The sequence below is a fragment of the Haliaeetus leucocephalus genome, unplaced genomic scaffold, assembly GCF_000737465.1.
Source record: "Haliaeetus leucocephalus isolate CR32 unplaced genomic scaffold, Haliaeetus_leucocephalus-4.0 Scaffold395, whole genome shotgun sequence".
Lineage (NCBI taxonomy): Eukaryota > Metazoa > Chordata > Aves > Accipitriformes > Accipitridae > Haliaeetus > Haliaeetus leucocephalus.
This window is the reverse complement of record NW_010972831.1, coordinates 4,783,210-4,796,051: the sequence shown is the minus strand read 5'-3', so window position 1 is coordinate 4,796,051 and position 12,842 is coordinate 4,783,210. Positions and strand designations below refer to the sequence as shown.

Here is a 12,842-nt window from a genome sequence, read left to right as displayed (position 1 = left end):
CGCTCACCTGCTGCCGCCGCCGCCGCCGCCGCTCTCGAAGATGCTCCCGGCGCCGGAGCCCTCACCTCACCTGCAGCGGCCCCAACGGCCGCCAGGGGGCCGGCGCGCAGCACGCCGGGTAATGTAGTCCCCCTCGGTCCCAAGGGACTGCCGAGCCCGTCAGAAGCCGCGCCGCTCGCCTACCCTCGTCGCGCCGCGGAGCCTGACCGGGAGTTGTAGTTCTCCGTGAAGGCGCTGCCGCGGGGCACGCTGGGATGCGTAGTCGCAGGGGAGGGAGAGCTGCCGGCGCCTCGCTTCGGCGGAACTACAGCTCCCGTGGGCCCCCGCGCGCCGCCACGGCTGCCGGGAGCCGCGTTACCGGCGCCTGGGGTGGGCCGGGACGCGGTGCGGGGCCGGCGGCGGGTGTCCGAGGCCGGTGATGGCGGCAGCGCCGCCGCCCTCCGCTCCGGGTGGCCCGGAGCCTCCCCCGCTGCAGTACAGCCTGTTGCTGCAGCACCTGGTGGGCGAGCAGCGGCGGCCCCGCGCTTGGGACCCCGCCGCCCTGGGCGGCATCCCCAGCCCGCCCAAGACCGAGGAGCAGAAGATGGTGGAGCGGGCCATGGAGAGCTGCGCCTTCAAAGCGGCGCTGGCCTGCGTGGGAGGTGCGGCGGGGGCGGCTGAGGGAGCCGGGGGAAGGCTGGAGGGACGGGGCGTTGAGGGGGAGCGGTGGTCGGGGCAGCCAGCTGCGGGAGCGGTTGTGGGGGGGGGAGAGGCCGCAGCACAGGGCCCCCAGTGTTTAATTTTCCTCCCTCTGAGCCTTCTCCAGTGTCTGTCACAGGTCCCAGGGAGGGTTCTCTGTCTGTCTGCCTTCCTCGCAAAGGATAGACGTGCTCACAGCCTTTCCTCAGCACAGCACAGGCTGTCGGCAAGGAAGGTGATCGGCGCCGGCGTCTGTGGTATCAAGGGACAGGCCGTTTGTGCTCTTGCACTGGCCTCTTTCACGCTGCAGCACTGACAAGACAGTGGGGAGCGGAGGTGGTTTGGTGCCTGTGGGCAATGTGCTGCTCGAATCCAGCCGAGGTTCATTTTATGCTGTTTGTCTTTTACAGGATTTGTTCTGGGAGGCGCATTTGGTGTCTTCACAGCTGGCATCGACACCAACGTTGGGTTTGATCCCAAGGATCCATATCGCACGCCAACCGCAAAAGAGGTCCTCAAAGATATGGGGCAGCGAGGCATATCCTACGCAAAGAACTTTGCCATTGTGGGCGCCATGTTCTCCTGCACAGAATGTGTGGTAGAATCTGTGAGTAATAACTTCTTAAGCATTAAGAAATGTTTTCTTGTACACTTAATCTCTTTTACTAGATTCAAATAAGTATGTATATACCCTGTGTAATAGGCCAAGGGAGTAGGCAAGTTTGTTTTGTTTCTTGGCCATCAAAGCTTTTCAGCTTTGAGACCTGTCTCCAGAACTGCTGTTGTCTGACAGGATGAGCAGAGAAGCATGCATTAGCGAAGTCCTTTTCAGTTCAGGTCCTGAATGTATTTGCAAGCATAGGCGTTACTTTTTAAAACCCTAGCTATGAATATTTGTTGTTACTTTAAGACATCAAACTGCAAGTTGCAACACAGTAATCTGAGCCTCTAAAAATTCCATATGCAGAAAGGGATCCTTTGATTAAAGTTCTTAAGTAACAAGCCTATTTTCTTCTTGTCCCTACAGCAAGTAGTGACCTTGTGCAGCTCAGTGGTAACCCTATCATCCATTTTTTTAAATAGGAAAATTAGCCTGTTATGAATTTTGAGTACTGCCTTTTAAATGAAAGACACAATTATTTCTTAACCCATGCAGGAGAAAAGTATATCTGCTTGCACAATGGAGCAGAACAAAGAGATCTCTGCACTGGTGAAAACTAGCGTGCTCTGGCTATGGAAGTAGTACATCTTTGTCAGCAGCGTGCTCTGGCTCTCACCTGTGCTGAGAACCAGGCTGCATGGCCAGGCTCAGTGTTGTGCTCATGTAGTTATAGTGCCTTTAAAATCTCTGAGCTGGTGCCAGTGCAGAGTGCTGTGTTCTGGGGGCTGTATCGGCTCACCTGAGAATCTTTGCCGTAGCACTGCATTGCACCATATGGATTTGTCTTACCTGTGTCGGTGACCCCTTCCTTCCTCTTCTGGCCCTGCAAGTCTGCTGTTCGAGAGTGCAGGGGGGCCATCTGCTGAGAATAGAGGGAAGAACATCCTCAGCTGAGAAGGGGCTGGAAGGTCATTTAATCTTTCTTGGTATTAGTACAGATACTGAGTGTTTATTCTGTATTTACTTGTTGATTCTGATTTTTAATTCCACAGTATCGTGGCAAGTCAGACTGGAAGAATAGTGTTATTAGCGGCTGCATCACAGGAGGAGCGATCGGCTTCAGAGGTTGGTAGAGCCTGCTATGAACTACTTCTGATAGGACTCTAATTTGGTTATGCAGCATGCGGTGTTTTTAACGGAACACACACTACAAATCTCTTTGCATGGGGTTGTGGTGATGTCAACATGAGAGTGTACTCTGGACTGGCAGAACTGCTCTATTGCTTTCCTGTCAGCTTGAAAGAGATGTGTGGGTAGGGAAGGCTTGGTCATACGGGACAGTGAGATTGGAGGAAAATGAACAGAATTGACTTGAAAGAAAAATCAGGAAATGGTGTTAGCTATCCACACTCTTCTGTGGTGCTGTGGGGAGTGAGCCAAAAATACATACTGAGCAATTCTCTGAAGCTACAGCTCTTGTGTTAACAGAGCTCTGCTTATATGTACTATTTCACTGGCAGTAACTCTGTTAATTTGCACAGTGTGTAAAATACTTTCCTCCTTTCTCACATATCAATTCAAACAGACAATTCTATTTAGCTGTAAAAGAGCAGGAGCACTGGGATTTTAGTCCAGCAGGCACTAGTGGGGACTTCGGGAAGCCTTGAGTGCTAACAACATCTGGAGAAAAGCCCCAAGTAGGAAGAGAGCTGCTCTGCTCATCAGAAATATCAAACTTCTCTCACCTCTCCTTAAGAAAAAAACTTGTCCACAGAGCATAAAAGAAAAGAAAGTGCTCTTGAAAGTGCTTCTAATTGAGCTTGTTAAGTTGTGTGTGTCCTGGACCTAATCCTCTTAGAGCTTTCAAAGCAGTAGCTGCTCTTCTCATCCCTCCCTAGTCCAACAGCAAAGCCACTGGCAGCGCTCAGATCAGAGCGCACCGAAATCAGCAATGGCCACTGGCGTTTTCTCTTCTATCCTTTGGGGGGAGACTTAGCAACACAGCGCCCAGACAGCGTGCCGTGCTAGTCCAGCCGTAGTAGTTTTAATAAGTCCAGTGTGTGCCAGGTTCCCCCCTCACCTTGGGCAGTGGTAGTGCCAGTGTTCCCTGGTAGCGGACCGCCAGGTTCCTGCAGGTGTTAAGCTCTTCAAGCCAGCACAGCGTAAGTTAGTTACTGGGAAGAAAAATATTTTTCCTATTTTGTCTCATTCTTTCCCACCCTTTTTGCATTGCAGCTGGTTTGAAGGCAGGGGTTATTGGCTGTGGTGGATTTGCTGCTTTCTCCGCTGCAATTGATTACTATCTACGGTAACAGTGGGATCCCTTGGGAGCAAGTTTCCCTTTTGTTCCAGTGCTGCTGCTAAGAGCCTGCATCACGGCAGAAGAACCATCAGGCTTACCTTTCCACTGCCTCTGGAGTCCCGATCAGCGCAAGCTGGATGGTGTTGGCCGCTTTTCCTGAATGACTAACAATAATCTGGCTCTGAGCCCTGGCGTGCTGCTTCAGGCAGACTTGCGGGAGTATGCGAGGATGGAGTCAGGCGCAGTGAGCAGTATCTCCAGGACGGATCAGCTGACTGTCAGTTTCCAGGAAACAAGCCTGGACTCTGAGCTTTTTCAATCCTTTGGGTCTGACTTTGATTAAGTCTGCTGCTAGCATCAAAAGAGGCAGGAGGACAATCTTCAAAAAGAAAGGCAGTGATTTAGGTTATCATGTATTTGAACGTGCTGCAAGTGTTTTAACAGTTATCAGTTTGCAGCTTGCTACTCGGTTGAGGAGAGGTAAGATCCTGTGGAGAAATAAGTTTGTTCCAGGTTTTTCTTAAAATACCAGCTGAAGACAAACCACCATCTGTACAACTTGTCTTATTTCGAGTACAGAGATGAGAGCCAGATTTCTTTACCATGTCTTAAAGGGAAAAGCAAAAAGGAATCCTTAGCCTTAGAACCGCGTGGTTACTGGCAGATGAACAAAACAGTTTAAGGGGAAAAAAAGAGGTTGTTGCAGAAGTATAATTCTCTGTAGCCACTTGGCTAGCCTGATTTAACCTCACTGTGGGAGTACAAATAATCTTGCTACTGCTTTAACTGCAACAGGCTCACACCATTAGTTCCAGCAGTTTGATAGTGAGACTAGAAAGCAAAGTTGTGAGAATAAACCACTGTTAGACAGATTAACTGGGCATTCACTTAGCGCACAGTCTGTTTCCCATCACGTACATCCCTGTACCACCACTGAGTGCCCCAGTGTTACGCTGGGGGAAGTGCAGAATGTTGGTACTGAAGTCAACATCTGTTCATTAGCTCAAGGAGCTGCTGCCTTTTTGATTTGCATTCATATTAGCCCTCTTGCTCTTCTAACCAAGCGCTGTTCTCAGACCTCAGGGGGTAATTTTTATACTCTGAATAGTTTAGGCTGATTTTAACCTCCATTGAGCCACTCCGCAATGGCAAACACCCACCCTCATCTTTTTGAGGCAGTGGGATTTCAGATTCAGTGCACACGCCTAATAAGGGTTCTCCCAGCCACTTCTCCTGCTTTGCATCCACGGTTTGACATCCCAGAATAGTGACAGCACTTGCTTACCTGGAAGAGCAATACTAGCAGGGTAGTTTGGCAGATACAGTGGTCAGTGGTCAGTTTGGAGGCATGCTGTCTATCATTCCCACAGGGAAAGAAGTGGGGAGACAGCACCATGTGATCTATCAGATGAGGTTTCCAGATTGCCTGATGTCCCTTGCTGTGCCTGTTCAGTATCCTCAGGCCAGAAGCTGTGCAAGTCAGCTGAATTTTAAGCTTGAGTAATTCTGGGCTGATTAAACAAGCTGGCTCCAGACAGTCCAGGTTTTTTCCTCCAGAATGTACTGAAATGCAAGGATGTAGCCCAAACCATAAGATGTCTCTTAAAAGATTGCCTGGCACAACGCCTGTGCTTATACCACTGGCTTGAAGTGCAACTAGCAAGATTTCCACAACTGAAAGAGAAGCTGTGATGCCAAGGTGATCAGTTAGTGCAAACAGCAACACCACAGGGCTCCTTTTGTGCAAATGTTGGGGCTTTGCATTTTTATTAATATTTTTTTTCTCCTCACATGGTTTACAGCCATTTAAAGTTTATAATCTACAGAAATTGAAACAGAACACAAACAAAAATATATCCTTAACAACTTTTGAAAGTCAAATATTAATTAACAGTTCTATTCTACCTGTAGCTGCAAGAGTCCACCCCCCCTCTTCCTTCCTGTAGGGACAAGCAAAAGCCAGTCATGGGGACGGCCACAGCCTGTTGTGCCAGGGCTGTGTGGACCGGGCCTCCAGCCACTGTCGCGCGGGGGGAATTTGGCTGTACAGAGTCTCCATCTGGAATGACAGTATCGTGGACAGAGACTTGGACACATGTAACAAATCAGACACACACAGGGATCCATTGTGCAGTCAGATCTAAAACTCGGCCTCCTTACTGGGTCCAGGGCCAAGACAGACGCCTGGGTCTTTTCTGCAATGCTGTTTCCCTTCTGTTTAGCTGGTAGTCAAGAGGAGCAGGGTCTGGAGTGTGAGCCCTTTGGAGGGGGACTGAAAGACCTCCCCTCCTTTAGTCGCTTTGCTGGTGCGGGGCCGGCAAGTGCTGCCTTCCCCGGGGATGTGGGCTTTGGACATACCTGGTGCATCAGTGGCAGGCGGCCGGGCTCTACCTGGAACAGTCTGTTAGTCAGGAGGGTAAAGGCAACGCTGCTGCTAGCAGGGATACGCTTGGTCACTTCTCATCCATCTCCATTTGGCACAGGAGAGCACGGGGCCAACGCAATCGGGGAGGGGGAGCTTTCCCACAAGGACACGGACTCGGCTCACAGAGCGAAAGGTTTTGTGTCCCAACAGGTACCAGTACCTACCTGTGAGTGTGGGAAGGTGGGGGACATACTGGGAGCCAGGCACTCGGGCAGCCGGAGCACAGCCTGGCAGCAAGCACAGACACGTGGCTGTCCTGCCTTGGGACATGGCATGACAACTCCAGCCATCAGCCTGGGGGTCAAGAACTGGAGCCACTAACTAAAATGGACCTGAGCTGGCTGGGCACAGCTAACCCAGCAGCAACTGCTTTGTGAGAAAGAGAAAATGAAGCACTTCTGCCTTCAGTAGTGAGGGCCACGAAGGCTTTCCTCCTCCTGTCCCTCTGCGCTGGTTTCCAGGCTGGGTGACCGTCCAGCTGCCTCAGAGCACTTGCCTCCGGCAGGGCCATGTGCTGCCATTTGCCCAGGGCAGTGGGGAAGGCCAAGGAGGGAAACAAAAACCTCCCCATTCTCGTGGCCACATCAGGAACGCTGGTGCCCCGGCAGGCTCTGCCACGGGGCACAGCCAGTGTCGGCAGTCTTTGCGGCAGTGGTGGGCTGGCAGGGGCGCGCGCGCCTCGCTGCGGCAGAGATACGGGTGTACGGCAATGGCAGGGACCCCGTTCCCCGCCCCGCCAGGGCTTTTTGGGGAAACTGGGATCCACGTGCCCTGATGGGACCCCCATCAGTGCCAGAGCACTGCCCTGGGGTCAGCCTGTGGTGGAGGAAGCAGACCTGCCCGGCTGGCCGTGGATCGAGACCAGCACAGCACCTCTCGCTCCAGCCTTGTGTGACGGGTTACCCAAAACGCTACTTGGAGGCGAGATACAGCGAGGGAAGTAACCGCCACGCTACACGCACGCAGGCAAAGCGCAGGATAAGGGCTGTAGAGGGGACTGGCCTGATAGCACCCAGAAGAGACGTGGCGAGGAGGAAGCAGCACCCCGCTCCTCTGCTCTCGTGGTCGCGGGTTTGCTCGGGCCAGAGCAGGATCCAGGCACGGGGTCCAACGTTTGCGCAGGCAGCAAGCCAAAGCAGAGCTGGTCATCACCGTCACCGGGGAGGGAAGCCCGTGAGCTCCCAGCCTCTGAAGCAAGCCGGTGCTGCACATGCAGGCGTGGGGCAGGGGAGCTGGGCAGCGAAACAGGCACTCGTGGGACGCTGCAGGCTTCGAGCTGGGCGAGACGAGGGGCGCCTGGTAGAGGCGAGCAGGCAGAAAGGAGTCCAGGAGAAAACTAGCCAAGGGGGAAGCCTGTGTCCACAGCCCTTGTCAGTCACTACCTCTTCCATTGAACAAATATACATAAAACCAATTCTTGAACACAAGAAGGGACATAAGACACGACTACTTTACAGAGAGGCACGGCGCCTGGGGTAGGACCGGGCCACTGGTACGCGATTGTACAGGAGCTGCAGGCGGCACCGTCCTGGGTCCGGGCCGGTCTCCCTGGGGGGCTGTGATCCAGTCCGTGTCCCCCAGCAGGGAGCTGGGAGTGTTTGCAGCTGGTGCCTTCTCCCTGCAGGCTACACGTCCGTGGAGAAGTAAAGTGTGTTGCGTTTCAGCTCAGTGAAGGAGATGGGAGGATGCTGCAGGTAGTAGAGAAGGACCTGGACCTGTAGCAAGCAAATGGGGGGTGTTAGGCCAGAAAGGGGCAGAGCTGCCACCTCCCAGCTTGGCCCTGTGCAGCCACATCCAGCAAAGAGCTACAAACCTACCCAGACAGGCAGGTAAACCCCTCTGCTCCCCACACTGCCAGGACGCCTTCTTACCTGGGCCATCACGTCGTGGGACCAGATGTCGGAGGCCAGGGTGAGATGTGCCTTGCTCTCCCCCTCCGAGGGTCTCAGCAGTGTTGGCCCGAAGACCGTGGCCAGGTTGTGGAGAGACATTTTGTTGATAGGCTCCTTTTCAGCTACCCTGCAGGGTACGGGCAGAGAGGGAACGTGAGCCCCTAACGCTGTTCTCCCGGAATGGGGCAACCACGGGGCGATGGCGGGGGTAGGGGGGCGAGCGCTGGTCTCCCTTCTCCCAGCTCCCAGCCCTGGCAGGGTACCTTTGGCTTGCCATTGCCCATCACGGCCGCCGGCAAACCCAGGTGCAGGGCAGGGAGCTCTGCCCCCTTCACGGCCTCCGCCGGAGCTGCCGGGCCTGGCTGGGAGCCCCAGGAGTGATGTGGCAGCGACCAAGCCCTTGCTTGCTTATGTGCTGCGGGGCCTCCACCCTTCCCAAACCCTGGCAGGGTATGGGGAGCTCCGCACCAGCTCGTGCCTCCCCGCACCTACTCCCCCCCCCCAAAAAAAAAGTGCTCCCTACCCCACCGACCCTGCGGGGACCCCAGCCAGCCTGTGTCGAGGGAACCAGGACCACAACATTGCCATGTTAGGAGGCAGCTGCGCTCCCCGGCACAGGCTGCACGGTTGAGCCCCGGCCAGGGGAGCAGATGTGGGAACTGGCTGTGCCCAGTTCTCAGGATGCAAATGGATTTTTTTCCTTCCCCACCCCCCTAGCATCAATCACTTTTTCTGTTTGGTTTTAGCCAAACCAGAGGGGGAAAAAAAAAAAAAAAAAAAAAGCTTCATGATGCAAGTAACATGAGCCGTGAGCCCTGGTCCCAAATTCGTGGCTAGCTCTGGACAGGCTCTGCGTGCTGCACCACTGCCCCGCCCACAGCCCCGTGCCCTCCATGGGTTTCAGGTCCCCAGCGAGCCCCAAAACTGTCCGCCCCCAGGTTTGCATGGGCTTCATCTGCGCCAAGATAAAGCCTGGCAAACCAGGCATTGCTGCACTCGCCCCGGGACGAGCGACACGGGGCGTCACCTGCAGCTTTGGGACATGTCTGCAGAGCTGACTTCTCTGGACTTTGGCCACCCGCTACAGACAAGTTACAGGGATTATTGCACCTTGTTTTGCAGGACCTACTGCTGGATTGGTGGGAAGGGACGCAGCGCTCAGTTTTCCCGCTCAGGGGGACACTGCGCAGCTCCCAGCTGATTTCCCCATCCTGCACCAAGGCCAGCCGCTCCCCGCAGAGAGCTCGTCCAACCAGCTGCACACTGGCTGCAGCAGCCAAGAGCTGCATCTCGCCAGAGGACGTGTGCTCCCTGCAGAGCTGACCCGCATCAACGGCCGTGCGCTGCAAAATCCCTGCTGGCACCGTGGCCGGTGGTCCTGGGGTGCTGGGGGCTGCTCCGTGGGGCACAAAGGCTCCAGGATCCCTCCAGGATCCCTCCAGCATCCTATGGGGCCCACAGAAAGAAGCCAAAGGGATTCGTGGCATGCCGAGTCCCAGCCTGACCCTGGCGAAAACGCTGGAGCCCGGGGAGATAGAGCAGGTGGGACACACCTGGGGCTGCACCCTCTTGGAGGGGCTGGGAGAGGAAAGGGCTGCTCTGCCGCCTGCCCGACACCGAGCTGCTGTTGCCGGCCCTGGCTGCTGCCTGCAGCCCTGCTCTGCACCAGCACAGCACCATCTGCCTCCAGTTTGGAATCAGCCTGCGGCTGCACAGGCACCACAGGAATCAGACAGCGGCTCTAACTCTGCTCACATCCCATTCGCACGGAAAAGTGGAGACAGACCCATCCTGCACCTCCTGCCCGCTCCAGGCAGCCGCCCGGGAGCCGCAAGCCGAGCCGTTACCTTTTCAAGTGCTCCAGCAGGAAGAGGAAGGTGATGAGGTTGGGGTCAGGCAGTGAGCGGAGAAGGTGCATCATGCAGTTCTCCTTGGCAGCAGGATCCGAGAGGGCTGGAGACAAGGAGGGAGAGACCTCAGGACAGGGGCTGGTGACGTCTTGTGCAGCAGCAGGACCCACCACGACCAGATGCCTCCCAGCAGCCCGCGCATGAGCGGCCGACCCTGCCCCGCAGGGCTCTGCCTCCACCCTGGGGAGCAGCACCACGAGCCGGCAAGGACAGCCAGAATCGAGTGGGCTAAGTTGGGAAGGACCCTCAGGAGTCTCCCATCCTGGCGCAGGCAATGCCAACCAGAGCCACACTTGGGCACCGACCCCTTCCCCATGCCCGAGCCCTTACCGATCCCCTCCATGAAGGCGGGGTAGAGTCTGTCAGTGAGGAGGGGCTCAGGCAGCTCACGGAAGTACAGCTTCAGCGTGCCGGCGATGGCGTTGATGTCCATGTCACTCAGCATGACCAGGATGTCCTTGTTATCTGTCCAGAGAGCACCCGCATGTGATGCCTCCTGCACCTCCTTCCCCTCTGGGTCTCAACCCCCCCACATCACCCCGGCTGCCTGGCCAGGCTGTTGGCTGGAGGGCAGGGACAGCCCTGCCGGGTCCACAGCACTGTTTAGCCAGGATGGGGCTGGGAAGAGCTGAGCAGTTCCCGCCTGGCTGGGCAATGGGACGCGGAACAATTTGCAAATCCATTTGCAACACTGCCCTGACTCAGTGTCTCCCAGGAGCCAGCCAGGCGTGGCGGCAGCTCAGAGACACCAAGGCACAAACAAGGCTGGGACCTCTGGGCGTTTGCTTTCCCAGCTACACCCTCCTTCTCTCCCCCAGCCCCTTCCTGGGCACACCGGCACATTTTGCACACATGCAGTGCAACAACCAGACCCTGGGCTTGCAGGGCAGGGGACCAGGAGCATCTCGGTGCCTGTGAACCCTCCCAGGGTAATGTGACGCAAAGGGCGGCCGTCTCCCAGGACACTCACTTGCATCGAAGACGGCTTTCAACGCCTGGATGTCAGTGGCAACGCCAGAGATCCTGTAGATGCCGACCTCTTCGATGCCCCTCTTCTCCACCTCCTCGATGCACTGGCGCACGATGTAAGGCACCTTGGAGCGCTCGCGCCTGGCTCGGAAAGCAGAGCCATGAGGAAGAATTCCCGGGGGACCCTACGGCAGCCAGCTCAGCCCTGCAAACCCTGGGCCCACGGGCAGGAGGGACATGCCAGGTGGGACATGCCATGGGGGTGGCGAAGGAACAGACGAGACCGCAGCAGAGAGCAAAAGCTGAGCTCTCCGGTGTTGGTGGGAGTAAGGGGACATGGTGCAACCCCACAACCACAGGGACTGGAGCAGATCAGGGCCCCCCCCCAGCCCCGCACGTACTTTGTCACGACGCTGATTTTGACCCCAAAGACGCCGGTCTGCTTTTTGGATGGGGTCCTCTTCAGGCTCATGTCTCTGCTTGTGAACTTCATGGAGAACTCCACCTTGATCTGCAGGAGACAGGAGGTGACTCCCAGCAGCCCGGCCCGGCCCCGTCACCTCAGTATTGCACGAAGGCACAGCACAGCCCCGGGGAAGGGGCTACAATCAAAGCGAGGGGCTGTGTGTCCCCGCAGCCCTGCTTACCCCGTTCATCTCAATCACATCCATATGCCAGTTCTTCGTCTGCACGGCCTGCGGGTCCAGCTGCGGGGAGAGATGGTGCGTGAGCTCCGCAGGGATGCAGCCCCATGCCAGCCCCACTGCTGCCCCAGCCTGGCGGCCCCCGAAGCCCCCTGACCCACAGACAGCGTGCGGCACGGGACATGCTGTTCTCTGGTACCGTGCTGCCCACGCCAGAAGGATGGAGAGGGAAGGTCTGGGGTCCCTCTGTCTGTGCCCTGAAGCCGGGTGGGCTCAGCCTCCCCACCCTGGCCCCCTGAGCCCCTGCTAGGCAGTGCTTTAACCCACACCCGAGAAGCAAGAAATTTCCAAGAAATTAGGACTATTTCTGGCAGCAGATTGATGAAACAGAACTAGGGCAGTGTTTTCCATGCAGAAAAACAACATCTCCCCATAGCCAAGGCTATTTATAACCCCTGGGAATGACAGGCTCCGCTATTTCTGGCTTTGGGGCAAGCGGGGGACTTGGTGATGCTGCCCCGGCGCCCAGCCGCCGTGGCGAGGTGCTGGCATTCCCAAGGCCCCAGCAAGTGCCATGGTGGGCGCCGGGCCCCAGGGCTGGGCAGAGGCGGGTGCAGTTGCCTTTTGGGGCTTCTCGGTCCCCAGCTGGTGGTATCGATCCAGCCCCATCGATCCCCGTAATGCACAGGGCGGGCAGTGGGGCAGAGCCCAGCACTAATGTCCCCTCGGGGAAGGGGATGGGATGTGGGAGCTGGCAGGGACTGGTGGGGGCTCCCGGGGCCACGTGCACGCGGCTGCCATGCGATGCTCGCGCCAAGCGTGCGGGGTCACTCCTCAAGGACACGGGAGTTTCCTACAGCTGCTGGGTTGGGAGATGCTCCGGGCGAGCGCAAAGATGTCCAGAACCACTGCTCCGGCCACAGAGCTGCCATTCCCCTGCCCCAGCCTCTGGCTGCCCGTGAAGCCACTACATATCATGATCGGTGGGGGGGACACCCTGGAGTCCCTCACGTCCCTTCTCGCACACCAAGACCCCACACTCCCGAGGACAGGATCGAGCTGTCCTGGTTCTCGGCACAGAGCCAGCGCTGTGGCATCGCCCGCCGCCCAGCCCTGTGCCACGGTAAGCCCGAGCAGTTCCTCGGTGACTGCAGCACCACGGGAAATTCTGCGGTCTCCAGCACGGCCCGGGAATGGCTCCTGACGTGGAGCCTTCCCTGGCGCTCCAGCCTGGCGCACGGGAGAGCCCGGCCAGCGCCACGCCACCTCCTCCCCGCCAGCCCTGCGGCTGCTGAGAACAGCAGCGGGGGGAGCAGGAGGAGGAGGAGGAGGAGGAAGGCTGCAGCTGCCCTGGGCTCCCGTGGGGCCCTGCAGCAGATTTGGACACCAGGATCACGAGGCTGCAGCCAGTCCGCCGCCAA

At 56.9% G+C, this 12,842-nt stretch overlaps 2 protein-coding genes across 2 annotated transcripts in view; one reads left to right on the top strand and one right to left on the bottom strand.

Moving 5' to 3' along the window:
* Positions 1-406: 406 nt before the first annotated feature.
* Positions 407-4,453, top strand: TIMM22 (translocase of inner mitochondrial membrane 22 homolog (yeast)). The gene is made up of 4 exons (XM_010573692.1): positions 407-641; positions 1,089-1,285; positions 2,332-2,404; positions 3,515-4,453. The coding sequence occupies exons 1-4, from the start codon at positions 419-421 to the stop codon at positions 3,589-3,591; spliced, it is 570 nt and encodes a 189-aa protein (XP_010571994.1). The 5' UTR covers positions 407-418; the 3' UTR covers positions 3,592-4,453.
* Positions 4,454-7,438: 2,985 nt separating this feature from the next.
* ABR (active BCR-related) overlaps positions 7,439-12,842 on the bottom strand; it is a 20,412-nt gene continuing 15,008 nt past the window's right edge. Inside the window, exons 16-22 of the mRNA XM_010573691.1 lie at positions 11,425-11,484; positions 11,179-11,288; positions 10,779-10,918; positions 10,139-10,273; positions 9,746-9,851; positions 7,878-8,025; positions 7,439-7,721 (exon numbers count right to left, since the gene is read on the bottom strand). Of these exons, the coding sequence (XP_010571993.1) occupies positions 7,632-7,721; positions 7,878-8,025; positions 9,746-9,851; positions 10,139-10,273; positions 10,779-10,918; positions 11,179-11,288; positions 11,425-11,484 (789 nt within the window). The 3' untranslated portion in view covers positions 7,439-7,631. The remainder of the gene's footprint in view (positions 7,722-7,877; positions 8,026-9,745; positions 9,852-10,138; positions 10,274-10,778; positions 10,919-11,178; positions 11,289-11,424; positions 11,485-12,842) is intronic.